Source organism: Lepisosteus platostomus, chromosome 8 (assembly GCF_059453375.1).
Source record: "Lepisosteus platostomus isolate fLepPlt1 chromosome 8, fLepPlt1.hap1, whole genome shotgun sequence".
NCBI classification, from domain to species: domain Eukaryota; kingdom Metazoa; phylum Chordata; class Actinopteri; order Semionotiformes; family Lepisosteidae; genus Lepisosteus; species Lepisosteus platostomus.
The window spans coordinates 41918881-41946411 of NC_142618.1; the positions used below are offsets into that span (position 1 = coordinate 41918881).

Sequence of the window (27531 nt, forward strand, 5' to 3'; positions counted from 1 at the left end):
TCCCCAAAACAATATGGGGCATTATTTTCGGGGAGAGCCTTGTAGTTTATACTTGGATGTGTTCACTTACTTTGGTTTTAAAGCCACATCTGCATTTGATGATGGAAGTCAGAGAACAAGGACCACAGCTATCTTCATGGCAAAGTTTTTCACAGAAATGAATGGAATCTACAATCCAGAAGAGAAAAGGATTGTGGTTTAAAGCTGAAGCAAGGATTAAGTGTTAAATAAGCCATTACGTGCATACTCAGATAAAACGTAAGGAAAATAGGTGGACTGCAGTCTCCACATAAAAATGATCATATATTTTCTTATAAAGAGAAATACTGTATTCCAAATATTTTATTGCATGAACTACCAATTTATGCATCCGAGACAAAACTTCAGTTTGAATTGTACAGCATCAGGAAGTGAAAACTTAAATTATTTAAACTGTTTCTTCAAAGTCAAACTAAAGGCAATCAAGGCTTTCGGTTTCTTTTTGCTCAGCATCAAGACCCATTCAGTTCTCTTCCACCACACGAGAGCGAATCGGGAAGACTAACCCGATATCAAGACCGGACCGGCGGGGAGAGAGCTGATCCGGACGAGCCGCGAGAGCGCTCACCTGCAGAGCCGCAGGGCAGTGGCCTGCCACAGGTCTTCCCGCAAGAAGGGATTGCGTCTGTGCAGCTCCTGCGCTCAGAGTAGCCCAGCTCCATCAACTTAAGCAGTGGAGTCTGCCCGCAAGGACAGGTCCGTACAGCCTGGGGGAGACGAGGGCAGGACTCGCAGGGCTGCGGGTGGCAGAGCTGGCTGCACCAGTGGATCTCACAGTCCAGCTTTCTAGGAGAAAAAGAAAGATCTGCTGTTAAAATATAGCATATAAATGCTTTAAATACAATAAAGGGAAAAATACCAATGGCTCTGTGAAATAGTCAATATACAAGGAAACTGTATTGTTATACAGTAGACGGTTGTTTTTGTTTTCTTATAGACTCCCTTAAGGTAGAATTTTTCTTCTTGTTTTTAAAGGGGGACGGGGTTAGCAATAGTCCACAGAGGCACAGATGTGCAAAGCGCAACTCCAGCTAGCAAACCCAGCAGTACGCTTACAGAAAAGAAAAAGAAAACCAAACATCCGTTCTCTTCCAGCACCTTTTTTTGATTAAAATCTAATTCCATTGAAAGGTCACATACAAACGGGCCAGAGACATAAAAGTATTTATTTAACATTTAGTGCCTTTTGAATAACACTTTCCATCTGATTGTGCAATTCTTGCTTTCTTTCTACTTCTGCTCATTTAGATGTTGCGTTTGTCTGTATGATATTTCTTCAGTACGCGGCACAGTGGTGGAGTGTATAGCTTTGCTGCCTCACAGCGCTGGGGCCCTGGGTTCAGTTCTGGACCTGAGGTGCTATCTGTGTGGAGTTTGTATGTTCTCCTCGTGTTCACACACTCCAACAACATACTGGTAGGTTAACAGGCTTCTGGGAAAATTGACTCTGGTGAGAGTGTGTCTGTGTTTGTGTGTACCCTGTGATGAACCGGCATCTCATTCAGGATGTATCCTACCTTGCGCCTGTTGTCAACCTTGAACTGGATAAAACAGTTAGAAAATGGATGGATGGCTACCTTCATTGCTTCATTGCCATTTGAGCATTTTAGAAGCAGATACACTATATGAGTAAGGCTATTCCCCAGTGTTGAACTATTTGATGCACACAATAAGGAAGCATATCAGCACGATGCTTACTTTCCACATAATTTCTGACAAGAAAAGTGTCCAGACCCATCAAAGTTATCCTTATCTGTTCCACACAGCACCTCCCGAGAAACAGCTCCACAATAGCAGACTGAAAAAACAAAAACAGAAAGTCATTAACACTGCTCATCTGAATAAGAATGCCAGCCGCAAAGCAATGACCATTTCTGCATAAGAGGTTGCATCGAATTCATCCCAAACAACCAGATTGAAGGATATCTTACATTTTACTGCTCATTTATATAGTTCATTCGAACTGAAACAAAACGGACAATACATATCAAACCTAAAATCTTTTGCGATCTGCCATTTAGCTTCCCGATCTGTGAAAACCACGAGTAGCTCCCAGGAACACTGCCCGCTTACCTTGTGTGACCTGAAGCTGGCATGGAGGGCAGTTCCCAGCATGGCATACTTGGGTGCAGGTGTGCTTCCCACAGTTCAGTAGTTCTTCACACACCTCAGAACAGAGCACTGCAGAGGACTGGCCACAGCGCACAGGCTGACTGGGGAAGAAAGAGGGGTTAGACTCATTCCAGAACGTTTCCTTGGATACAAGTAATGCTTGTAGCCAAGGGTTTGTGAGATAATGTATCTTTTGCTCATTTTTTTAATTGGGTGAGAATTGCAACAACAAAAGAGTGTTAGTAAATCAACATTATAGTACAAAATGTTTCCTTACAAGTTTTGCGTGTTCATACGGAAGCCTGAAAACTGACTCAAAGAATTCCTTTGTGCGTGTTGCCAACTGGAAATACACAGTCAATGAAAGAATGCCTTTTACCTTGTTCTTCCACAGACACAAGATTTGGTTATAAAAGCAGGACATAACGGGCATGGTCCTGGGTGGCACAAACTGTAGAAAAAAGACAACATCAAGGCACAGTTCACAATTCTAAAATGGCGGGGTATACAGAAAAAATAACTAACAATTGTAAATTCATAGAAACAATATATTTTGTTACTCACATGTTGCAGGGGTGGGGGCAGTCCAAAGCAGATCGCTTTTTACCACACAGCTCTCCACAACTGTGTGGAATCTCATTTCTGTGCCATTCAGGGTTATTAACCTTGCCTTAAAAATTAAATTGAAAGCATATAAATTATTTTTTCTGTTAATGAAACACAAATCATTATAAGGAGCAATACAATCCTCTGCACATCTCCTGATCGACTTTACAATACAATATCTCCCAAAATGCAGGAGTGGTTCTACAACCTAAAGCTCTTTAAGTAGTTCAGGTAGCTGCGTCAGCATGCATAAGCTGCAAAGGAACAAGTAAAGGTTTATTCTATGCTAAAAGGAGAAGAAAAACAATTTTTCGGTTGTGGAGCCTTCTCTGGGTGTGGCTCATTAATGTTCAATCCAGAAAGCAAGTTTCAGACTTTGGCCCTAATTCCCCAGAACAACATGGAAAAATAAATATTTGTGACATTTGTCTAGATTTTGACCACCAGGTGATCCTCAGCTTTCTGGCAGTGACCCTTGTTGCTGAATGCTTCTATCGCTGTCCCCCGTTTGACACTTCAGCTTTTATTTTAAAGGTGGAATTTCACTGTAATAACAATCAAACAACAGTATAATGCATGTAAAACGCAATGGCCAATTTGGGAAAGAAAGTCACAAAAACAAGAAGATTGTGCATCCACTACCATGAAAAATAATCCTGAAGAAACATGCACAATTATGCACAATGTAGAATGGTTATTTATGAGGTATTTTAGAAGATAACAGAAAATTTCACTTACCACAAAAGCAGGCGTAAGAGTTTGGTACACGAGATGCTACATTTTGGCAGGCAGGACACCTCCACCCTTCATTCCCATCTGGAAATAGAGCCACACAAGGTTTACTCAATCACATCATTAAGTACACTGAGAATTATGTTAGTAAAATATGGCACATGCAATACAGTGAAGGCAAGCACATAATGCACACTGATTAGTGTGGGTTTAAAAAAGGAAAACAAAAAAAGTTGCAACTACTTGATAAATTGCACATCTTGATTTTTTTTAAAAAGAAGTTATGAAGTCCAATCATGTTACTTATTGTAAACGGAACCAAAACTGGTGAGAAATAAAGTATGATCATCGTACGGCTATACTCTCTTCATTTTATCTGTCAACCTCAATCAACTGACGCCCACAGAAGAAAGACTACAGGTAGGGCCGTTTCTACATGACCTTGCTAAATACTGTACATGCTCTCGGATGGAGAGACTGGGACCCCGGCAGATGAATTAATCCTAGCTAACCATTCCCCGCCCACTGTCACTGTTCTCGAAACTGCCAATCTAGAACCCTCCACAGACAGTGAAAATCAGGTTAAGAAATCAATGGGAAAATGTCAATGGGGAAAAAATACAATTTACAAAGGCTGTCATTTGTGCTTTTTTGGTTTTTACATGATTGAAACACAGAACACTTTTAAAAATCTGCTATTCTAACGTCTAATTAAATTGATGTGATCTTAATTGAATGTTTCAATAAACATGACTCCACAGAAATCAATACAATACATTCAGGAGGGTGTATTGTGAGATCATGTTTTACTAAAATGTTTAGTCATGGGATCTGATGTCCTTCCTTAAAGCCATCTGAATAATATTTGTATGAAATCTGCACAACACTTCCCAAGGCAGTGTAATTGAAATGTAGCAGGCAGGGTATGATTTTACACTGGAAGATACAAAAAATTAGTCCCCTAGCCCCAGGACCAAACTTACCCTCTGCCTGAGAGGCTGGGGACCTGGCCCACTTTTTAATACAGTTGAGATGGAAGACGTGGTAGCAGCTCTGGCAGCTCCACACTGGAGCCATCAACCGGATCACCTCACAGCAGACCATGCATTCGTACTTCTCCTCCGTGAGCTGTTCGATCAGGCAGCCTGCCCCAAGAGGGAGAGGGAAAGCACAATGATCCACAGAACTCAAATACCATCTTAAAAACTTGGATAACGCCACCTGTCGAACTCGGTTCCTTTGAGCTAATGCTGAGAAGTCATCTGATCAGGGTCAGACAATGCCACAGCTGATGAATACGGTTTATTAAAGGGATCACTCTCAAATACATATGCAGTAGCTTTCCAGACATCACCTGCCTGACACCCAAACTGACTTTTGAACACATTCATTTGCATCGCTTTATTCTCCAAAATGCTAAGGGTCATAGAGAAAGTGGTCAGGAGGACTCTATTTCATCCGCTCTTTTGATTTTGTAAGCAAACAGATGCTTCGCATTTTAATGGAATAAAAAAAAAAAGCATTTCTTCTCATTTTAGAACTGTTGTCTGCATCTGACAATATGGATACGTAGCTTCAAGTATCCCAACCAAACACTGGCAGGGCAGTTAAACACATGTAGTGAAATACTTCATGATAAGAGGCTTATTTTCATGTTATCAGTTCATGTTATCAGATATCAGATATGGAAAATGAAATAAACACAAATGACCATAGTGGCACACCTGTCTGCGTTTCCTTGCTCTTGGGCATGTCCACCTGCGTTTTATAAACAGGCCTCCTGTCCGCCTTTTGAGGTTTCTTCGGACCACGGTCTTGAAGTGGAAAACGCTTGCCGTGTCCCCTCTCACTCCTAAAGCTGGGCTCCTCTGGACACTGGGAAGCGCTCAACCCCTCTGATGTGCTGAAGGAAGCCGCGTGGGGTTTGCCTGCCAGGCTCCTGTAGGAGGCTGGTCTTCTAAAGGTCTCCTCCTCATGCTCTCGTCTGTGCCTCGGGGAGTTCTTCTTCATGCTGTGGTCCCGATACCTTTCCCCCGTCCTCTGACCCTTCCCATCAACTTCTTTACCAGCATCTGTGGACACCGTGCTGGACCAGTCCTCCACAGTCCAGGTCTCCCTGACAAAAGCCCGTCTTCCCCTCTCGCTTGCCCCCCTCCTGGGCTCACCAGCAGCAAACTTTTTTGTCTTTTTGGGCCTTACATCTCTCATCTCCTCTTGGGAAAGAGGGCCATTGTAGAAATAATTGTCCCTCTGGTTCTCCGTCTTCCAGTTTGACCCACCAATTCCAGACACTTCAGTGGAAGACTCTGTCCTGTTGCCCCCAGAGGGGTCAGGGTTATCTGCTGGAAGATTCCTTGCACTTCCGGACTTTTGCCATCTCTGTGCCTGAAAGCTGTGGCTTCTAGCTCCTCTATTGCTTTCTCCCCCCTCCGCATGGTCCTGAAAAGGACTGTGGCTCTTCCGGGAGTCATGTTCATGCCAAGGCCTGTTACTGTGATACGGCCTGTTATAATGCTGCGATCGAGGACCTGCGTAGTGACCACTCCTGTTTCTGTTGTGCTCTGACTTTGGGTTCTCCCTCCTTGACTTCTGCTTGTGTCTTTCTTCCGGCACAAAATCAGCTGCATCTGGATTCAAATCCAGTTCCCCTGGGGGAACAAAAATGGAAACTTAAGCACAGATCAGCATTTTTCTAAAAGCACATCACAATCTTATACAGGGACAGCTGAGAGAAACATCTTCTGTACTTCTGTAATAATCTGCAGTAGGGTTATGTCTGCAAAAAGTGCTGACGTAAGTTTAAAAATTGGGAATATACTGCATTGTGTGTAGAGCACAAACGTGGATTTCCAAGGTTTATTTATAAGGTACCTCATCTCTCAGCGTTTATATAAAACGAATGTGTCATTTTTTCCTTCAGTACAAAGTTAGTAGGTTTGACTTTTCAGTGTAACTATGAACCAAATATGTTTCTGGACTCTGACCCAGCTATGATAATGTTTAGACACTTGGTAATATATCTACAAACGAAGCAGGCTTTTCAGAATCTTGCAGTTAAATAAATCACACAAAAAAAAACTGAATTAATTTTAAAAGATAATTTATTCTTGGGGGGGAAAAAGGTTTTGTCACCGTGTTTTACGAGGTCACACAGGCAACCATGTGGTGAGCTGACCAACAGCATGATCTGTCACATCGCTGACTTGGTCCTACGACAACAAGTCGACATGTACACATCCCGTTTGGGTCTACATGTCAAATCGGACATTATTACTATAAGTAGTAGCAATAATACCTCAAAAGCATTACTGATAGCTCTGAAGCCACTATAGTAAAGACTAAATTTGATTATAAAAAATAACCTAGCATAGAGTAACATGGTAGCTAATAAAAAGTTTAAATGAAATACCTTCTAGAGATTCAGCCATTTAAAGCCCAATGGAGCGTAAAGTATGTTTTTTTCTGCTGATATGTAACAACGTCTTCTTTTCTTGAGGTTTTACATAATAGATGAACCCGGCCTACAAACTTCCTATCCCCGCAACACAACAAACCTCTGCGCATGCTCACTGTGATTGCATCAACCTAAACTTTATTGATAGGACTGGGGCCTCTGACAGCTTTTAAATACTGTAGGCTTCTTGGACTCTTTCCGAGGAGTGTTAACGTAATTCTGTTTAAGACAGACGTGGATATGGATAGCGGCAGCAGTAAGTGATGCAGTTACACAACCTGCAGTTATATCGATCATACAGGAAACGGATTTCTACCCTGAAGGAATGAAGTCTGTGCTTTGACAATAAAAAAAGGATGCGACGTGCATAACCTGACATTAGAGAGAGTTATGTAGTGTAAAAATGAGAAAGCCTTTGCTCAACGGGTTATTAAACATGCAATAAAAGACATAAAATAAAATAAATTATTGTGATTCTTCAGGAAAATACTGTGGTTGATGTTTTGGGGTTTAAATTAAGATAATAAATGGTGTTAAATTACGAATTAAGAAAATTAAGAGTAAGAGAAAATTAACTAAAAGGTTTAGATATTGATAAAACAAATTTAGAAAAAGCTAACTCATTAACAAAATTATTAAGTAAGGTTAACAGTTGTAGTTAATACTAAATTATATCTTAGATCTATAAATTATTATTTCTAAAAACATCTCCTAGTAAGGATCAAGATCATACAAAATGTTTTCACATGGAAGATGAGATGGTGTACTATATACGTTTTGTCAGTTTAATATAGTATGGAAATCGGTGTGTTATAGTCAAATCAACTGTCCTATTGCATTGGCAACAAATGCATGCAAGTTAATAGGAAAAATGGTGATTAGGAGGTCTTATTTTTTTGTAAAGTCAACATTTTTTTCACATTAAAGTGGGTTTGGGAAAAGGAGAACATTTTAGATTAAAGGGCTGAATAAAAAAAACTTTTCTTAGGTGGCAGTTCTTTTATCAATAAAGACTTATGACACTTTAATGAGAAGAGGAACTTCTAATGAAATTGCACAATTTAGGAATAAAAGCATACTGTATACTGTATAATCAAATGGATCAAGGAATTTCTGGTTGAATGGACTGTTCATGTAAGAACAGGAATGGAATATTCAAAGAAAATAGATCTCTTCTGGGGAGTGTGTCATCTGGGTTCTGAGTTTGAAGCATTTGAAAGACTGGGACTGGGTTACAGTTAAAAGTGATGTAGAGCTTCAGATGAAGTCATAGAATGATGTAATGGGTGTGCCTGGATTGTTACAGACTGATATTATACAGTACTGCTCCCCCTCATATTTGTTCACAGCAAGCATTTAACTCACTTTCTGAATAGGGTAACAGAGACAAGGTTGGATTAGAAGAATGATCCACTGATACTTACACCTGTATACTGAAGTCCAAGACCACCATTATTCAAATGTACTCGATACACATGTAATTGTTTGTTTAATTGAACCCTAAAGCTTTGGAAAAAAAACACTGCTTTTCTATGTGTAGACCTCCATTAGGGAGAGATTTAAAGTTAGCTGATCTAGGGATAGTTGAAGTCTCTAAAGCCCAGATAAACTGACATAGGGATACGTTAGGTAATATTTTGCTTCTTAAAATAACATTTTGGACAAAAGATAAATTCAGTTTTGAAATGGTATTTTGATAAGGGTTATGATTAATCTAGGGATTACAGTTAGTCAGTATAATCATTACAATTTTAAAAGTGTTTAAACAAGCCACAAATTAAAAACTAAACAGAATTCCAGTTGTATTTTTAAGGTGAAGAAAAAGATTTTTGAATATGGCTGAAAAAAAGGGGAACATGTATTATTCTCCAAGAAACACAGCAATGCTGCTTGGAGATTTCATTGACAAAAATCTAGGTCAAGTATGGAGGCTGGAATGTCATTTTGTGTTCTTAGTCCTCCAGCTTAAAAAAACTCTAGACATATAGGGAATCCACACACAAGCCTAAACCTAACTTTAGACACAACCATAGTCCTTTCTCCCAACCATATTTTTTTATCCAGACACTGATCGCACTCTTAAGACTCAGCTGGTGGGTACAAACAACATAGGAGCTAAGTGTGTTCAGACATCAGCTGGAAGAAGAGTTTGGCTATTCCAAAACATGACACAAGTGGAGCTGAATACCTATGTATTAACAATATAAGATGAGAAACCGGCCATATCAGTCACAATTAAGCCACAATGTCTGTAACAGATAAGCCCTAAGATTTTCATTTCTACATTTGATAGGGACTCTGTATTTATACTGTATGATATGTATATGATATGATATTCTTTGCAGATTAAGAATGTCAGAACTCCTGAGTGGGTGATGTACAATTTGGCTGTATGTATTGGGCCTGTGCACCAGGGGGCACCATTATCTAGTAATAATATAAAAGATGCTACTTACATTTTCAAGATGGTGATAAGGCTTCCAAAAATTAAAACCATGTTGCAGGACCAAAATATCAGATTAACAAACACACTGTGTTAAATTTATTAAATGTAGGTCACACAGACAAATTGAGGATGAGATGAGGCCTACAGATAAAGGGATGCTGCTGGTCATCTAATAACTCCTGTGTTCCTGTCTGGACCGCTGTCAATACTTTCTGCTGAATACTACTCAACTTTCTGCTGAATACTATTTGCAGGTTTCAAAACCCAGTCGTGAGAAATGGACTTGGTACTGTAGTGCTCTCAGGTTCATGTGGGTATGCACCCTCACCGCTGCCACCTCAGGCCAGCCCCCCACCACTGGGGACTCAAACCCAGGCCTCCGGTGTCACTCAACAAGGACCCAGCCACTTGAACTAATGGGAAATCTCCCTTCAGTCCGACGGCTGCGGTCCCTGCTATTCACAGGGAAGGGCGGTGACGTCACCACGCTGGTAAGCCGGCTGGAACCACCTGCAATGGTGGCCATATGCGTTCCAGTACCAAGCAGTGTGAATACCGTCTGTGACATCTGATACAATCTTGAATCATTTTAAAGTCTCTTCTCCTAGCCATCCAAACCCAACAAAGAAACAGCCATGTGTATCTTTTGAGGAGCTGGCTCCATTATTTCTTTCCCATGGAATATCTAAACACGCCTGTATATGTAAGGGCAACACCAGGGCGATACCCCCTCTGGCACATTACAGCTTTACTATTGAACACTGAGCGCAGTTCCCGCAGACCGTTTGTTATCCCTGCCATTGGTTTTAAATGGTAATAAAGAAATCAATTTTCTTATTCTGCAAACTGTGGTTTAATTCCTTTATTCATGTTGTTGTTTTTTTTATTTCTAGCCCCTTTACACCCACGTTATGCTTTTGAAAAGTGATTTCAAAAATACGCTCAACATTTTATCTCCAGTTGCTTTGCAATTAGAGAGGAATGTGTAAAGGCATTTAATGCATTATTCACAAGCTGCCCGTTTATGCATGAATTAGATCTGATTAATTTATATTGTGAGAATCCTCCTGCTTCCTGCTCCACTAAAATTAGAACCCAAATGCGGCTGTGGATACTTAATGGTATGTCTTACAGTTTTTGCCATGCGTACTGTAGCTTGTTCCTATCCTGATTGACCTGGTCAATAATGGAGATATAGTGTTAATTTTCTTAGAATAAATTCTAATCCTCTATATCTCTGTCTAGTGAGAGTTTTCAATATGAAATGCTCAGACTAATTAAGTTTCTATCGCATTAAGGATTTACTTTGGGTAAACTAGCACATTTCACCCATTCACACATAATACACAAAAGAAACATACTGTAGCAATCAAAGTGTCATTTCCCTTCCTTTTACGTCATCTTAAAAAGAGTCAAAGTGGTGGAAAGGCTATATTCCCTATCAGGTCCTAGACTTAATTGTCAAATCACCTTTTTAAAATCCCCAGAATCTGCTGCTATTACACGTTTTCTATCCATGGTGAACTAGTATCATCAATCTGAATGTTTGCCAACTGGCCTAAGAGAACAGCTGCTTAGAAGGTATTGCTCTAATTCGGTGGCATGAATTTACCTTATTTATTCCATAAGGCATGGAACTGAGGGTGGTTTTCCTTGAAAGGCATATAAAATAAATTTGGATTGATAGAAACACAATTTCTTCTTTGTCTACTACACCTGGGTAGCTTCAGTGAAGTACCTAATTATGTACAAGAAGGGAAATTGCCACAATAAAAAAGATGATCACATATGGTACATGCAGGACTGTGCTATTGCCAGTATCAGCAAATGGGTGGTTGTTAAGTGCACACATGTGCCAACAAAACATTGGGAGAATAAATGGTTAGCTTTTTGATAGCATGTGCTGCCAACAGGCTGTTTCAGTTAACAAAGATGTTGACTGTTACATCATAATCTCTAGGAGCAACTCTAAGTCAGTCAGTGAAGGATTTCCCCAAGTACAATTCAGACTAAATAATTGTATCTGCAACACTTACTTGTTGGATGCAACATTTCAGTAATCCTGCTTCTCAAACTACAATTGTATTAAAAACCTTGTTGCATTATGGGAATCTGAATTTAGAAATAAAGCAGAATAGTACGAGACAGAAATAGGAAGGTAGAAGTCTTTGGAAAGATTTTATCTTTCAGAATGTACCAGGGAGCATATCAAAGATACAATAATTATATTTGTTTATTCATCCATTTTCTTAAAAATGTTTATTAAATGTTAAATGTTCATTAAGTGTAGCATAAAGGAAACCAATTAGCATGACATATTTACCTTGGTTGTTAGCCATATTGATATAGTTATCTCACAATAAAAATTGAAATAATCAGTTTTCCTGAGAAAAGTATTCTACAAACCCATATTTTTTCCACTACATAGTAACATTACACGTCAGTAGTTTTGGATATCACCTCAATTCAGCTTCCTGGAATGTTCTTAACCGTGAACTTTAAACTCTCTGGTTTAGAACCTTGCAATGTAGGGTCCGATGTGAAAATGATGGGGGAGATGTGAAACATGTAGGAAGCCGTTTAAGTAGTGTATAGCAAATATTGTCTGTGCAGAAAATCTCTAACTTCACCCAAAGATCGAATGCAAAACTTCTTTAAAAGCATGAAGAGAGTCAATACTTCGTATCGAACACATGAAGGAATTCTTGTACAGTATGCTCAATAAAAATGTCCTCGCCTCTGACCTCCTAATTGCCAAATGTAGAATTGAGGCTTGTATTGCAGACTGTTCTGGTTCCTACTGATCACATATACTGTATGTGGGAATTTTTATACAGTTCCTTGCACAAGTATTCAGGCCTTTGCCGTGCTTAATAACTTGCCATCGTGACACTTTAAACAGCAGCTACTGTCCCAGTAAGGACAATCTTGACCTGTCCTAGACATGCCAGTCCATACGTTCAAAGCAAAAAAACAACAAAAAGAAAAAATAAACAGATAATCAATTTGTAACAGAAATTGAAGTTATGATTGCATAAGTATTCATTGCTGTGGCAAATCTAAATTAATTTAGGTGTACAAAATTACTTTAATGAACCACACATTTAGCTGAGGGGCCTCTGTCTGTGTGCAATGATGGAATTTTCTCATCATTTCAGAATCTACCTCTGGGAGGTTCTTTAATCAGGTAGTGAATTTCAAGTGAAGACTCCACCATGAATGAAATATTTACTACTTCAGAAATTACTCAATATTTGCTTAGAATAAATTTTAATTTGATTTTTTTTAATTTACCCTAAAAATGTCCCAGCATGTCTTTGGACTGAATTTCTCATGACAAATGGACTTATTACTCCTTAGATAGTGCAATAGTGTATATGGAACACATATAGAAACCCCAAATTACTATTGTTTTTGCAATTTTAAACATTTCCATAAAAATAACTGCATTTTCTGAAAATACATGAAAGTGCACAGGGAAGTTTTGTCAGAAATATGATTGAAGTTGTAGCTTGCACATGGCTTGGCAACAATATTGGATTTTATGTGAATTGTGCATACCATTTCAAAAATCACTAGAATGAACAGCTGGGCTGAAATTATAAATGCCTTTGTGGAATTTAAATACTTGCATCAGGTCTCCTGTAGTCTCCTCTGTTTCATCCTGTCAGCGTAGGGCATTCCCTTAAACCCTGGAATGTACTGTATCTGGTTGCTTGTCCAGAGAAGAGATTCCAGAGCAGCATAAACTTTCATATAATGTGACCAAAATTGTACACAGTATTCCCAATGAGACATTACTAGTGCATTATACAGTACGTGCTTTTCATAACATCCATTGACTTAAATTCTATGGTTCTAACTCTATATATTAACATTTTGTTTGCTTTTTTAATTGCTTCCCCTTTGTCTAGGAGATGTACAGTAAATTATCTGTATTACCATAAACACCACTGAGAGTCTTGTTTACCTTTATTAAAGAAGGGATCTTTCTCAAACTATAATGTTGTTTGACATGATGCTTTGCAGAAATAACCTTAACAAGGTTGTGTTCCACGTTTATTCAAGGCCAGTACTAGCCAATCAGATTTAATCTCTGATCAAATTTGATACAACATATTGTCATATTTAGAAACCTTCACAGACTAGTAAAGATCATAACAATGTATACCAGGGTGGCCTCTGGACATTGAATCTTTCAGTTGTATTTTTGTTTTAAAATCCAAGAAAAAAAAAGTTGTTGTTTTTTATTCTACCTGACCTGTTTTCTATGCAAACTGCCTTCAGAAAATAATACATACGCTCATGAATGGTAAGTCTTTTTATGATTGTGTGTTTACACTTTCCTTTCTAAATTTAGAGCCAAAATTGTACTGTACTGTATGTTAAAAGTAAATGTTGTTCCTCCAGCTGCATGCCATTGTCAGTGTCAATGTTTTATAGTCCTCATCCTCTGAGACTCATGAGTTGAGAAGGCTATTACATTTCATCTTCCTGTTTTCTGTTCTGTTGACGTTATCTACCCACTGTCTTGGACAAAAGGGAAACACCACCAAGAGGAATGATTCAGCCTACATTCCTAAGAGGCACAGTTTCAAAGCAAAGGCTTTGCAAAAGACAGATAATTCTTGAGGGCGAGCAAACATTCTAGGCACAAAGTCAGCAGACCCACTGGGTCATTGAAAATATATATATTTTCTTAATCATCAACCAGAGACATTACAGGGCTTTTCTTGGACTTTCACTGGACTACTGAATGAGTTATGATTTTAACAAAGCAAAATGTTAGGCCAGAGAAAAGGAAACTGCAAATAACAAAGCAAAATTCTGTAGAAGAATTCTCTAGTCTAGAGTATTTGTCTATACCTTTAAAACTTCAAATTTACTTTGTTAAACTTAGGAGAACAACTGTGACATATAAATCAAAGTAATAAAGATTTCATATTGTGTCTTGTCAAGTTCAGGTTTTGAGATGGCTCAATCAGGAACAGCTATTTTGCCCATTTTATTCACTTTGCTGAAACTGGACTGATGCAAGGATCTCATCCAGACATTCTAGAAAGATCCTAGGCAATCTGCTTCAACAGTATGGCTGAGTAGCATCACCCTGACTCTCAGAACCTTTTGTGAAAATAAATGGTCTCTGATTTCTGTCCTAAATGTCCATTTTCTTGTGTCTTTGTGTGTGTATTTTTCTGTGATTTGTTTTTTTGACCTGGCTGTGTATAACACTGCTTTAAGATCAGCTTTGGTCATTATTTCAGTGTGTACAGATAAAGAATTAAAAATCAATACAGGGAGGATATCTTAAATGAGATGATGAGATGATGAATGTGTTACTAAATTGTAAAATCAATTTTGATTTGAATGTTTGTTAAATCAATCTTGCACCATTGTTGAATTTTACATGTGGCAATTGCATCTCAAATAAAACTTAATCAATCCATCCATTTTCTCACAACTTCATCCAATACAGGGTTGCAGGGGATCCTGAGGATAGCCTGGCATTCAACAAACACAAGGCAGGATCCATCCCGGATGGCACGCTAGTCCAGTGCATTGCACACACAAACACAAACACAGAGACGCACACACTCGCTCATTTTCCCAGAAGCCAATTAACCTACCAGTATGTTTTAGGACTGTTGGAGAAAACCAGACAACATAGAGGAAACTCATGCAAACATGGGGAGAACATCCAAACTCAGCAGCACTTCTCTCTGATTTTGTCTGGTTTACAGTAGGATGTGCAGATTTACCCCTGGCTTACACAGAAATCTGAGTTCCAGCTCTACCTTTTCTATTGTTAATTTGATTTCTTGTGAAAAGTTTAAATCGTTGATTATCAGCCCCTTGGTTCCATGTGTCCTGTACTCATTTATGTCCTCTGACTCTGGTAATAACATCTGATAAGTGTTCCAAAAATGTTTAAGTCTTTTTAAGCAGTACATTAAAATCTGGGTTATTCCTGAAGATTTCAATGTCATCTTTTTGGTAGAACACATACAGTATGTATATTGCATATATATTATGAATGTGTACATCTGGACAATTCCATGACTAGGAATCCCCATGCAAAATCAAGCAATTGCCAGGATTGTGTGGTTTTGACCTGGCCTTGATACATGCCTGACTGCTTGGGGCCCTGTAATGTTGCTACTGAAAACTGCAACATTTCTCTCTTGAAGTGTCCAGCTACCCTGGATGGCTGTGGGTCTACTACAGTAGGTGCCAATGAATTGGTGCCATTTTAAAAGCTTGGTCTTTACCCATCCAGGAATGTTGTGATGCCTGAACTGGTAAAGTTAGGTTATGCCTAACTGGAACAGTATAAAAATAATAATTGGTGATTGCATACATAAATCTAGAAAATGTTCAGCATTTTTGAAAGCTTCCAAGCAAATCCTTATTGACTAACTTTAAAAGTGTGAGTGAACTGGGAGAAAACCCAGAGGGAAATTAGAATAACACTGTCAGGTTTGGATGCCCGCTGCCTGCTGTGGATGTGAAAAGTGTCCCTACCTACAACATGTGAGAAGCAAGTCTGAACCCGGTTTTAGAGTGATAAACCTGAAGCATACTTTAAGAGTACTTTTTCAACAGCAGTAGTTTGAAGCTTGATAATAATAGTGGTCAGGCAAGCTATCCTGATTCAGGAGCCCCATTTTGACAAATGTCCATCAGATTGCCACTGGAATGATACTTGCCAAGTTTGCAGTTAAGTAGTTTAACAGTTTTGTTCAAAGGAGCAGTTTGTAGTATAGGATGTGTATTAAGAAGAAAACAAAATGGCAGTCAGGCTGTCACCTGGGTAGTACAGAAATCCTATTTCATTATACTATAATTGCATTGTTGCTACTGTATATTTAAAAGTTGGAGTTAAATGACCAAACCAAACAGATTTGGCAAAGAATAAATCATGTTTTGGGGTGTATTTTGCAAAGCGCTTGATTACATGTGCGGTGTATATAAAGTACCATTGCAATCAATGAGGCACAATTAGGAAGCAATATATAGGTGTGATGAAACCTGCTGTTTCAAATCAATCAGTGTGTAATGGCTCCTTAAATTATGACAATTTGAATTTTGAGAACGTATCACAGCTATGCATGACAGACGCGGCTTTTGATGCTCATGAAATCTACCAGGTTTTAATCCAATCAGTGTAGCAGTTCACAAAACAGACACAGAGTTTCAAGAACAAAATGGTACTTGTGTATGGTACTGTATGTGGTACAGTATATCCAAGGATGACAGTAACAGTCAACTGTTAATGGTATTCTCACTAGAATGGCACTTACCACTCTCAGATTTAATTGCCCAAGAGGTTTTTAAACAGCATTAGCATGAGTACAAAGAAAAAGATAGTCAGACTAGCATTGTGGTTTATGCATTCATCCTGTTGAAGCTAGAGATGTACAATTTAGAGTTAATTGCCCAAACAGATTTTGAGCAAGAGTAGTTTGCATGATGGGTCATGTTTTTCAAAATAGTGTGTGATTTCTTGCAGGCATAAAAAATTACTGTAACAACATCTTAGTTACAAATGATAAAAAGCTTTGGATGTTGATGAAACCTGTAAAGTCCAATTTGATAGATTCAGTAGTTCAAGAGGCGACATTCAAAAGGGTTTCTGAGCGTACAGGCCAGCCTACCATCCTGGTTGACACAGTTCTGGTCACACATTCAATGGTTTGTCTATTCTGGTAAATCTGACTAGTATGAACTTGCTAATCTGTCTGTCTGAGGAGTTTCAAAAGTTCGGAAGAAAAAATATTGCTATTATCTTCCAATATCTGTCTTCAAAGTAGAAACTTGATCACAGTAAATGTTTAAGTGAAACAATCTGCTGTACAACATGTTTAAAAAAGATATTTCATTCGAAGATCTAACAGTTGTGACTAGGAAGTGTAAGAAAATTCCACAGAATTGCTGAATCTGTCTTTTGTCTGTCTGAAACCTTTTATCAATGTATGGTGCGGTACAGAAATGCTGAGTAAGATATTCAGGAACCTGGGATAAGCTGAAGACTGCCAGCTTGTACTCATTTACGGATGTGACAGGCATTAGTGTTATGTCTGTAGATAGGCGTTTCACTGCCTGATTGAAGGGTGTGGGCATACTTGAAATTTGTCTAATATCTGGGGGATTAATTAGCCAATCTACAACATAATGGTGACTAATTCAACTATGCTGCTGTACAGAAAAAGGATTTCAAACATACAGACTTTCACAATCAGGAAACGTTGTCCTTTCAAAACATTTATGTTACAAAAATTATACAATGAGTATAGGTGCATTATTTCTTGCTTGTCTCCTTTACTTTCAAGGCTATAAGATTTTCAGTCAGTCAGAATAAGTAAATACACTTACAGTGTAATGATATTATTGGCTGTATTTCAGCCGGTCTGGGCAGGATATAATAAATTGTGCAGGATATCATGATAGTTTCCGTTGAGCAAAACAGCAAATACTCGTGCAAAATACTAATAAGTATTATCCTTAACAATAAAAGGAAAAAACATAATATATAATGCTTCTGAATTTGCTTTATTTCTGTAGTTGTTGATTAATGAAACATCTAGAGATGTATCATAGAGTATACAGGCTTGTGGAATTACACACCTGAAAACATCATTGTTTATTTTTTATAATTATAAAATTGTTTCTTTCAGTAATATTGAAATGGAATTATTTTGGGGTGACAGGTTGAATGTATTTCTAAAAAAAAATTGATGATTAACACTTCTGCCTCAAAGCTCTCACATCCTGGGTTCGATTCTTGACCGGGTCACCTTCTGTGTGGAGTTAGGATGTTCTCCTTTTGATCATGTAGGTTTTTGGTGGGGTTTCTTCTGACCTTACGAAGAAATAATGGCCAGGTTAATTTAGACAAAACATCTAAATTGTCTATGTGCTTGTATGTGGCTTATTGATATTGTATGGATGAACAGTAAAAATATTCTAATTATTTCCTCTATTTTTAACATTACAAAACCTCTCTGATTTAAAAGCTTCGCGTTAGGTCCTACAAACAAGTAGACTTGGGGTACCCATGTCCAGACCAATAAAAAGCTGCTGTATCTGGAGGTTATAAGGTCAGCTTATAAGGAAACAATTGAACTAATTATTGTCTTAATTGGAACTATTAGCAACAATTTCCAGCTCTTAAGGTGCTTCTGATTTAATTATATGCTCAACAAAAGCGATTTCATTTACAGCCTTATCAAATCTGTTATATAGAATAAGTTTAACCTTGCAAAACATGCATTAGACTTGCTTTGTGCTTCTCAATGGCTAGGTTATGAGGTTATGTACTGTAAGCTTCAACTGACAAACAACAGGAGGATCTCTGGCTTCATAAAGGCCACACACTGATAACGTGTCCTTAAGGATATTCCTGTCATGCCAACATGTGCAGGAGGTCATTAAAGGAAATGGAAAGTACAGAGAGTACTGGTGAATGGCGAATGCATCCCATAAAGCCCTGTGTTGTGAAGAGCAATACAAATCCCAAATCACCTGCTTTATGCCGATTTCCTCACTGTTCCCTGCCCCTTCTCACGTACTCTGTTCTTTTGTTCTCCTATTCCTTATTTATTTGCTACTTCCCCACTCTTCCTCACACCTGGAAAAGGCTCCACAGTCGAAACGTTGAGCGGCTTTTCTATACCTTTCAGCATGGGATTAATCTTTGCCTGTTCCTTTGCAGCCTATGCGTGTTGATGCAGCTCCCTGCTCAATCGTCTTCAAATAAACCTGAACTATGAAAGTCTGTTCATGACAGATACAGTATGCTCTACTGCACGTACAGTACCTGTAAGAATAACATTTCATGTCCATGTTTCATTTTCACGTTTTAAAGTGTTGGGGTAAAAGAAAGACAGACCAGAGGCCAGGCGGTGTTCCTACTGTACATTTACCTAGCTTGGTAAAAGGTCGGAAGTCCTGAAACCATTAAACTGACGGGCACAAGCAGTCACGGGCTACGTTCCACATGTGCAGAGGCAGAAGGCACGTTCAGTGACACCAATGAAAATCCGTCGAGCTAGACCCTATTCACACCCGCTTTGAAGCCAAGCTGTGACAATGGCATCCGAGGTGGGTGGTGAAGCGGAAGAACCTTGAACACCTTCCCATGGCATTGGGGTACCCAGAAGTAGCAATCGCTAAAAAACAGAAATATCCAATCCGGAAAAAATGCATCTGAAACCAGCCATTAAGATTTCACAGAAAACGGGATAATACAAATGCGTTCTTTTCAAGATTATAAAACACATATTTGATTTAGTTTTTGAAATACTATGTTGCCTTTTTTTTTTTACTGATGGGTCTTTTACGTGCATCTTCACAAAACATTTTATGAGCTTATACTGTATGACACTCGAGTAATATTAATACTCCTCATGATAATTATTACATTTTGACGTTTTTTACAGTCATTTTCCGAAATGACTACAAAATATGCGTACAAAACGCACACAGTGAGTAGCCTGATTTATTTAAAATTCCCGGATAACGTTCCAATACTCCGACATCTTAACATTTAAACCGGAGCTAAATGCCAATAAACGCCGAGGAAACACTGCATCACTCCATAGAGTGTGTTTACATGGATCTCAGATTTCCTGTTGAAGAGTTTTGGATTTCCTGAGTTCCTGTGCTGTTAGCTCCCAGATCCTGTCCATTGTAACTGGCCATGTAACCATGCTCACATGGTAGATTTTCCTTCCTGCCCCTGCGTAGCTGCTGATCTATTCTCGGGACCCACATGAAGACAAATCGCTGCTCTTTATTCGAACCCTTTCTACAGTAAATGGATACAATCTTCCCTGTCGCTGGATTAAGTTACATGTACAAAATGAACGAAATATGATGGCATTTGGAGATATTTTGTCTTCTTTGCAGGAACTACTGGCTTTCGATTTGCCGTACAAAGTAAGGGTTGTGATTGGAATTGCAGCAGTCTTGGTAAGTTAGTGATTAAATTAGGCGTGGCTGTTGTTACATTGTTCAAATATTTATTTTCCATACATTTAGATGCATTGTGGTCATCTCGTTTAGATGGGAACGTGCCCACCGAAAACTTTTTTGCTGAGGTACTAGAGCCTTTTTTAACGCCCTGTTTTTTTCTTGCCTTGTTCATTATCATATCGCCATATATGTGAACATTATTACCGTTATCTCTGCTACTGTCCCTGCCTTTGTGTGATGGGCATTAAGACTTATTTGGCTAACAGTTATTCTGATCATGATAGTACATATGCTTAACAAATTATATTCTAAATATATTTTTTAATTAATAGAACTTTTTTTTAGGATTTAACTATTTCCAGACGATTATTAAAACTGTTGGGCAGTTTTCAGTGTTCGTTGTGCGTATATGAGAACAAAAATCATATATTTAATGGTATCTCAAGTGACTTTCGTTTATTTTATTCAGGTAATTTTGTTAAGGTGACTGTAAAGTCATGCGGTCCTCATCATCCCGATTATCGAGTTTCTCATCAAAAGATTCTCTATGGAACCGGTAAGAGAGGATTAACTTATTGGACACATTTTGCTTACATTCTGGTTAATGTCTTTTTTTTTTGCTTATTTTTCTTTCGCCTTTTGCGAATTAAAACAACTTATACTCGAAAGCCCCGGCATAACACATTTAAAATGCTAAAGGTGCACAGGCCGTGAGCTCATTTTAAGTTAATTAAATCAGAGTGCACGCTGTAACAGACCGTAACAGAGTATTTGTAAATTTGACTCAATATTTTTCAGCAATGGTATATTTTCAACAGATCGTTGGAACCGTGGCTTTAACACTTCAGCTGCTCAATTACAGTTGTTGCACATTCTCTGCTACAGATCGCCTGTAGGCTGCGCTAGTGCATCATTGCGCCCACCGAGTTTGACAGAGGGTCGGGGCACGATATCACAGAATGAAAAGTGTTACGTCGACAGAAGTAGACACACAGGGATACTTAGTAACTCGTGTTTAACTGTTCGCCTGCGCTGCTTTATCCGTAGAATTTGTTTGTTTGGAAAAAAAACTGCTTTAATGTGAAATTGAAAGGAAATTACAGGTTGTAGAAGAAACAGTATGTTACGACACAACGTGATAATTCCCATATTAAATTGTTTGATTTTAATGCAACACTTAATGCGAAAATATGCTCACGGAATGCAATGTATTACCATAGTATAATACTGTAAATGTATAATCCCCCATGCGGGCCTCCAAAAATAGCAATAAATCAGTATTACTTGTAGGGATATATGGGGCACTGCGGTTTTTCTGCACAGCAGAGGGTTAGACCCTGGCGTGTTTCTTAACGATGAGCCCGAACGAAAGCGAAGGCGGGTGGGTTTTAGTAGTCGGAGGTAAAGCACCTTCTGGGCTAGTACGGTTAGAAATATAACGTCGTAGCGGTAGCCTGTGCTTTTTGAAGGGGGCATGCTCCACCCTTATTGTCCTTTTTCAACTTAATTTTTGTCCTGTAAACAACGCAGGGCCATCACTAAATTTGCATCGTAGTCTGCAATGGAGATTTCAACGACGAAGACGGGATTCAAAGCATTTTGTGAATGCGTGCAATTCTAAGGACCGGTTCTGGCCTGGACGGCTACAGATGTCTAGCTTTTCAGGGCGGCTGTATTGTTTGTGATATTCAGGCATGCGCAGAGTTCTTCCTTGTTTGTCCCTGTGGTTCGCGGTGGGTGGGTGAAAGGAAGAGAGAGAGAGAGAAAGAGTGCGTGTATGTATGTGTGTGTGTGAGTGTCAGAGAGCAGAGATCGTCAGGGAGAAAAAAAAATAGTGGGAAGAGAAAAGGGGGAAAAGAAAATCTCAAAACAGACCGTTACAGCTGCTGGATCTACCCAATAAGTGGAATTGCAGGCGCAAACACCTACATTTGCGGAGAACGTAATGAGGACATCTGTTATGCTCCGATTTACAGCTTGTGTTGGTGGAAGCAAAGAAAATAATTAAAACTGTTGTGGACAGTGTTGCAATAGAAGCAGAGGATACGGAAAAGACTGGAGGGGAGAAGGGAGAAATTACTTGGAATCCCCTGTAACCAAGGGGACTGAAATCAGCTAATTGCATAATTTCAAACAAGGCATCTGTTCTTATTTTTGCAGCTTTTTTGTTTCTGATATTTTAGTAAAAAGACACACATTTCCTCTCCTTGGCAAGTTTGCTCTTTAATGATTTAGGTTTTCCGTTTTTTCCCCCCATATCCCCTTTTCGCGTTTCCTTGCTGAAGGATGCCGGATCAGATTTCGGTGTCCGAGTTTCTCTCGGAGACTACGGAGGATTATAATTCCCCGACCACGTCCAGCTTTACCACCCGCCTGCAGAGCTGCCGGAATACCGTCAACGTGCTGGAAGAGGTAGGGGAGAGAATCACATCGCTGGGCGGCGGGGCTTCCAAATAATACGATTCGTTAAAAATGACTGGTGCAAGCTACGACTGGCAGTCGCTATATACTTAACTGATGAAAGCGTGCCATTTTAAAACGGTACCTACAGAACAGTATTTTCATATACATAAATTGCAATGCACGGTTGCGATCATTTCCCCCCAGAAAATGAATGCCAAACACCAGCACCATAGATCTGCTTGCTTTTTAATGCTCACAAACCGATGCATTTCAGTGCAACTGTTTGAGACCCTTGTTTATAAACAATTTTTACTAACAATTCAGGCACGTAACATTGTATTTGGACACAATTCATTTTGTATTAACTCATTCAACGGTGTGTGTCATTAAGGGAAACGGTATAGAATCATTAAAAAACACTGCTATAACATGTTTTATTTTTTATTTGTACTTTCAGAATATTAGACATGCAAATAACGGGGTGTCACACTAGCCATTTGATATTGTGACTTTCATCTATCTTGGAATGAACGTGGTTCTTGCCAAATAATAAGAATGGCGATTTCTGGGTAGCTATCCACTCAAGTCTTGGCGAGCGAAGAAGAGCCAATAATTCATTGCGTATATACAGTACACTGAATAAAAGCTTATGAATGTGACTGTGCTTGTTACAAATGACTTGCGTAGCCCGGGTAAATTAGGTGTATAACAAATCGGTAATATTACGCCAAGGTCAGTTTAAGGTTGGGCTCCTGAGTGATGGGGGTATTGTGTTATGAAATATTGTTGTTCTGAACTGAAAATATTGCTAGTATTGTAACGGAGATTAATTTATTTGGAAAATAGTGATACAGATTTGTGTTGAAGTAGCCGTCTGATGGGATCAAGACATCAGATTGTAGTGCAGCGTTTTTAAAAACCTGAATCAAAAATGTTACATCATAACATTACAACATACCATACAAAAATAGTTTGGAAGGCTAACATTTAGAACGTTTAAATTTTTAAAGAGGTGCAAAAATGGCAAATCAGCTGCATTAATTGTAATTGTTCTTTTAATATTATTACTGTTTTACACCGAGCAATGGTTGTCGCCCATAGTTCTCTTCTAAGGTACCCTTTTATGTTGGGTTTTTGTTCTGCCCTTTATGCTCTTTATAAACCCATTCTGGATATGTTGTGTAAGTAGTTCCTGAAAGGATACTCGGGCCTGGCCTGTTCAATCCAACATTAATCAGCTGGAAGTTCACATGGACCATGAAGTGTTACATCCCTTACAAGGGTGAGATTTTGAAGTGCTACAAGAATTGGCAGCTTTTTTAAATATTTCCTAGTCTTTTATTGTTGCCATTTTGGAACTTAGGGGTGAAGCTGGCTCAGCACAGGACAATAATTGTAGTGTCCCACTGATACTGATACAATGCCCGTGAAGATTGGTGTGTGAACGATGCCATCTGTTGTAGGCCTAAAAAGCATCTTTGAGGGTGACAGTCTATGGATTCAGACCATTAACTGTCCAACTACTTGGTTAAAAAAAACTTATCAAAGCTAAAATAAGGATTTTGCACTTCATTAATATAGAGCATTGTGCTCTAATTAATGAGCCTTGAGTCCTTGATCAAAAATACAGCTTCAAAAAACATAGTAATAATTAAGAACAATAAACATGGATGCCAGAAAAGACAACAGAGAGTATCTCTGGCAGAACATGACTGTTTCTTGATGGAATGCTCCATTTTTTATTTAGAGAACACAGCATAGAACTGTGGATGTGAGTTTATGCACCCTTTATCTGAAATAAGTTTCTTCATGTGCAAGTAAATGTGAATGGTGTGTTAGTTAAACTCGACCTTTCTGAGAGCATTTTGGGTTTATGTATCCTAACAAGCAAGGGGGTTAGGATGAAGAGGGTTCATAGAGAATCAGCCAGGGTTGTAGAGAATCAGCCAATTTAGGATACAGGGTGCTTCTCAATACATCAGTTGAAAAGCACATGCAGTGAGGTCTCTCATATGGGAAAAAAAGCTTGCACCCTCTTTGAACTTTAGGTTGAAAACAGATACCAGACATCATAAGGGGGACATAGAGTCAGTTCTCCAGCCCATTCCCAGAGCTTGTTCTTGTTGAGCTAATGCTGATGTCCTGCCAGACAGGACCACAAGGTGCCGTGTTAACATCCTAGGTAATCCACCAAGGAATGTTTTTTAAATGCATTTTCATCACCCTAGTCAAAAGTCTGTTTATACAAAAGATCCCAGTTCTGACCAAAATGAATAATTTATAGTTCAACCTTATCAGATACTAATATATAGTATGTACAGTATATACTGTGTATGTAACAGCCTTGTTTATTAGATGTTCATTTTGAATCTGGCACAGAATTGAAATGCTTTCATATCAGGTACAGTGGTGGAATTTGTGTCTCATGATTGATTATTATTTTTATTCTCCCAGGCCCCTTTATATACAGTACCTGTGGTTTTTTGTCACTCCTAGTTTGAGGAACCACTATTTAAAATAATGGTTTGAAAGCTTCTCAAGAAGCTTGAATAACTACCTTTAATGTGCAGTATGTGCATGCCTTTGGGTGCATTGATGTGGTTTTGAAATGAACGATAATCTTGACTAGGAAGGGATATAGTTGTAGTTTTAGTGCAATTCCCTAGCAAAATATATACACCGGGGTTTTCAGAGTTCATAGTGTTATTATTAAAGTCGCCTGCTGTTACACTGCCATATACAGTTGGTCAAAATGCCCACCTATGCCAGAATTTGGTGCAGTGGTTTACCCTGATACCTGCTTCTGCACTGCTATTCAGATTAAGAATATGGTGCTCCGCTACTGGCAGCTTTGTGACAAGTGATCAGATGCTTATGTAGTGCTTTCCTTTTACAGAAGAACCTTGTTAGGTGTCTGGGGATTTTGGAAAGGTATAGTGTGTCAGGTTTTACTGTAAAAGGTGTCTTCAGTGTGCATATCAAATCCAAATGTTCCTGACAATTTATGGAAGAAACATTTAATCTGCAACCATACAGAAGTACACCTCAGTGTAGATGATGAAAGTGAAGTACACAGCCTATATGCAGCACTTGCTATTTTCATTCTCACCAAATAAGAGCTGTTATTCTCAGGAAGGCCTTGAAATATATTTTAGAAAACCCCCTAAGGAAATAAGAACATAAATAAGGTTGAGAATGAGAGGAGGCCATTTGTTCCTTCTTGTATATGTGGTTGCGATTGATCTGAAGATCTTGTCCAGCTGTCTTGAGGAAAGCTGAAGTGCTGCTGTTTCAGTAAGGTGGTTGGCTAGCTTGTTCCCAGTTTCAGTCTTTAATGTCCCCCCCCCCGTAACTTTCACTGGACTCCTCTGGTTCGTGTTTGAACATCGATCATGAAGAAGTGCACTGTGTTGACTTTGTGAATGCTTTAAAGGATTTTAATTCACTGATTCATCCCTGTCACGGAGCTTTCATTTCCTTCAAGAAAAAATAGAAAAAGATAAATCCGATAAATCATTGCTTCTTTAAAATATTTTTTTTGGTAAACAAAACACCAGCTGCACAAGCTTGTAGTTCTCTTGTTTTTATGTGCTGTGATTGTGTTTCCTATAATCCACTTCAACCATGCCCAGTTCTTGATGTTTAGAAAAAAACAAAGAAATTATTATAATAATGAAAATAATTTGTGTTTAGTAAAATATTTCTCTTTAAAAATCACTGGATACTATATGTTTCTAATACCATAGGACATATTTTGTTCCTTGAAAGAGAGCATAGGAACATCTAATGAAAAAGCAATAGAAATAGCCAGGAGTCTAACATTTGAAGAGTGTTTTTACTGTAGCTTAGCTAGCTTGTTTGAACCTGTCTTACAAAGCCTGGAGCACCTCTCTTTCTTAGTGCACTGTGCATAGGAATTTCAATTGCACACACACAACACATTCTCCCAGTCTCCCACCTGGGTAGGCTGTTATGTGGTAATGCTTATTCCAAATGGATTTCAGGAAAACAAATTAATTCAGTAATTCTTGCAGGCAGTGTTTGTTAGTAGGGTTTCACTGCTCTGCCCATAGTAACCGAAGGCTCTGTGATTTGTCATTTTGGTGGGATTGATGGAACTGTGAAGGTTTGGAGTAACTCAATCCCAAAACAAGAACATCGTTCTGCTTGCTGATGTGATTAAATAGGGACTGCAGTCCTGGGCTGTTGTTATAAGGCTCAATTAAAGTCACAGCACAATTTACTTCTCACTTTTTTAAATTATGGTTCTAAACAAATTGAGCAAGTGCACATTTTTAAGTCTGTAATTAAGTATTAGAATACTGAAAAAGTAAACAATGCTTGATTTTAGCTTACGGAAACGTCCTTCAACAGTGTTAATTAATGAGCTTGTAATTTTTCCTGGGCACAAATTCCTCTCTTTGGTTTAGTGTCACTCATCCAGGTGTGGCAATCTGCATACCTGTATATGTATATGCTCAGAGAGGCAATAAAAGTGCACTCGGTTCTAATACTCAATTTTAATATCTCTCAGTGTTTGTTTACTGTACATATGTCACAGATGTTTACTGGTATTGTCTGCCATAGGTTTCACAGGGTGGGTTGGACAGGGGTGTGAGTGATTTCCTGAGTAGTTTCTCACAGGATTTGAGTTCAGTTCACTTTCGATGACCACTTACAGTACCACCTCATTTACTATTACTGTGGATGAGGCTGGTGGTGTTGGCCTGCTGCTGGCTTTTCCATGCTGTAGCTCATAATGGAC

The 27531-nt window shown here is 38.7% G+C and overlaps 2 protein-coding genes across 7 annotated transcripts in view; one reads left to right on the forward strand and one right to left on the reverse strand.

Annotated features, from left to right (window-relative positions):
• Nucleotides 1-7066, reverse strand: part of nfx1 (nuclear transcription factor, X-box binding 1) — a 32509-nt gene extending 25443 nt beyond the window's left edge. Inside the window, exons 1-10 of one of the 2 annotated variants that reach the window (XM_088643472.1) lie at nucleotides 6899-7065; nucleotides 5214-6137; nucleotides 4473-4634; nucleotides 3496-3573; nucleotides 2716-2821; nucleotides 2531-2602; nucleotides 2113-2252; nucleotides 1738-1837; nucleotides 608-825; nucleotides 71-168 (exon numbers count right to left, since the gene is read on the reverse strand). In XM_088643472.1, the coding sequence (XP_088499598.1) occupies nucleotides 71-168; nucleotides 608-825; nucleotides 1738-1837; nucleotides 2113-2252; nucleotides 2531-2602; nucleotides 2716-2821; nucleotides 3496-3573; nucleotides 4473-4634; nucleotides 5214-6137; nucleotides 6899-6917 (1917 nt within the window). In that variant the 5' untranslated portion in view covers nucleotides 6918-7065. Of the gene's footprint in view, nucleotides 1-70; nucleotides 169-607; nucleotides 826-1737; nucleotides 1838-2112; nucleotides 2253-2530; nucleotides 2603-2715; nucleotides 2822-3495; nucleotides 3574-4472; nucleotides 4635-5213; nucleotides 6138-6898 lie in introns of both variants that reach the window. The other variant, XM_088643473.1, reaches the window with a different exon arrangement.
• Nucleotides 7067-20077: 13011 nt separating this feature from the next.
• The window catches only part of LOC148657355 (arf-GAP with SH3 domain, ANK repeat and PH domain-containing protein 1-like), a 156936-nt gene continuing 149482 nt past the window's right edge, over nucleotides 20078-27531 (forward strand). For 3 of the 5 annotated variants that reach the window (XM_088643475.1, XM_088643477.1, XM_088643479.1), the window contains exons 1-3: nucleotides 20078-20360; nucleotides 20833-20919; nucleotides 22649-22775. In XM_088643475.1, the coding sequence (XP_088499601.1) occupies nucleotides 20861-20919; nucleotides 22649-22775 (186 nt within the window). In that variant the 5' untranslated portion in view covers nucleotides 20078-20360; nucleotides 20833-20860. Of the gene's footprint in view, nucleotides 20361-20470; nucleotides 20489-20832; nucleotides 20920-21961; nucleotides 22306-22648; nucleotides 22776-27531 lie in introns of those variants that run through there. The other 2 variants (XM_088643476.1, XM_088643478.1) reach the window with 2 other exon arrangements.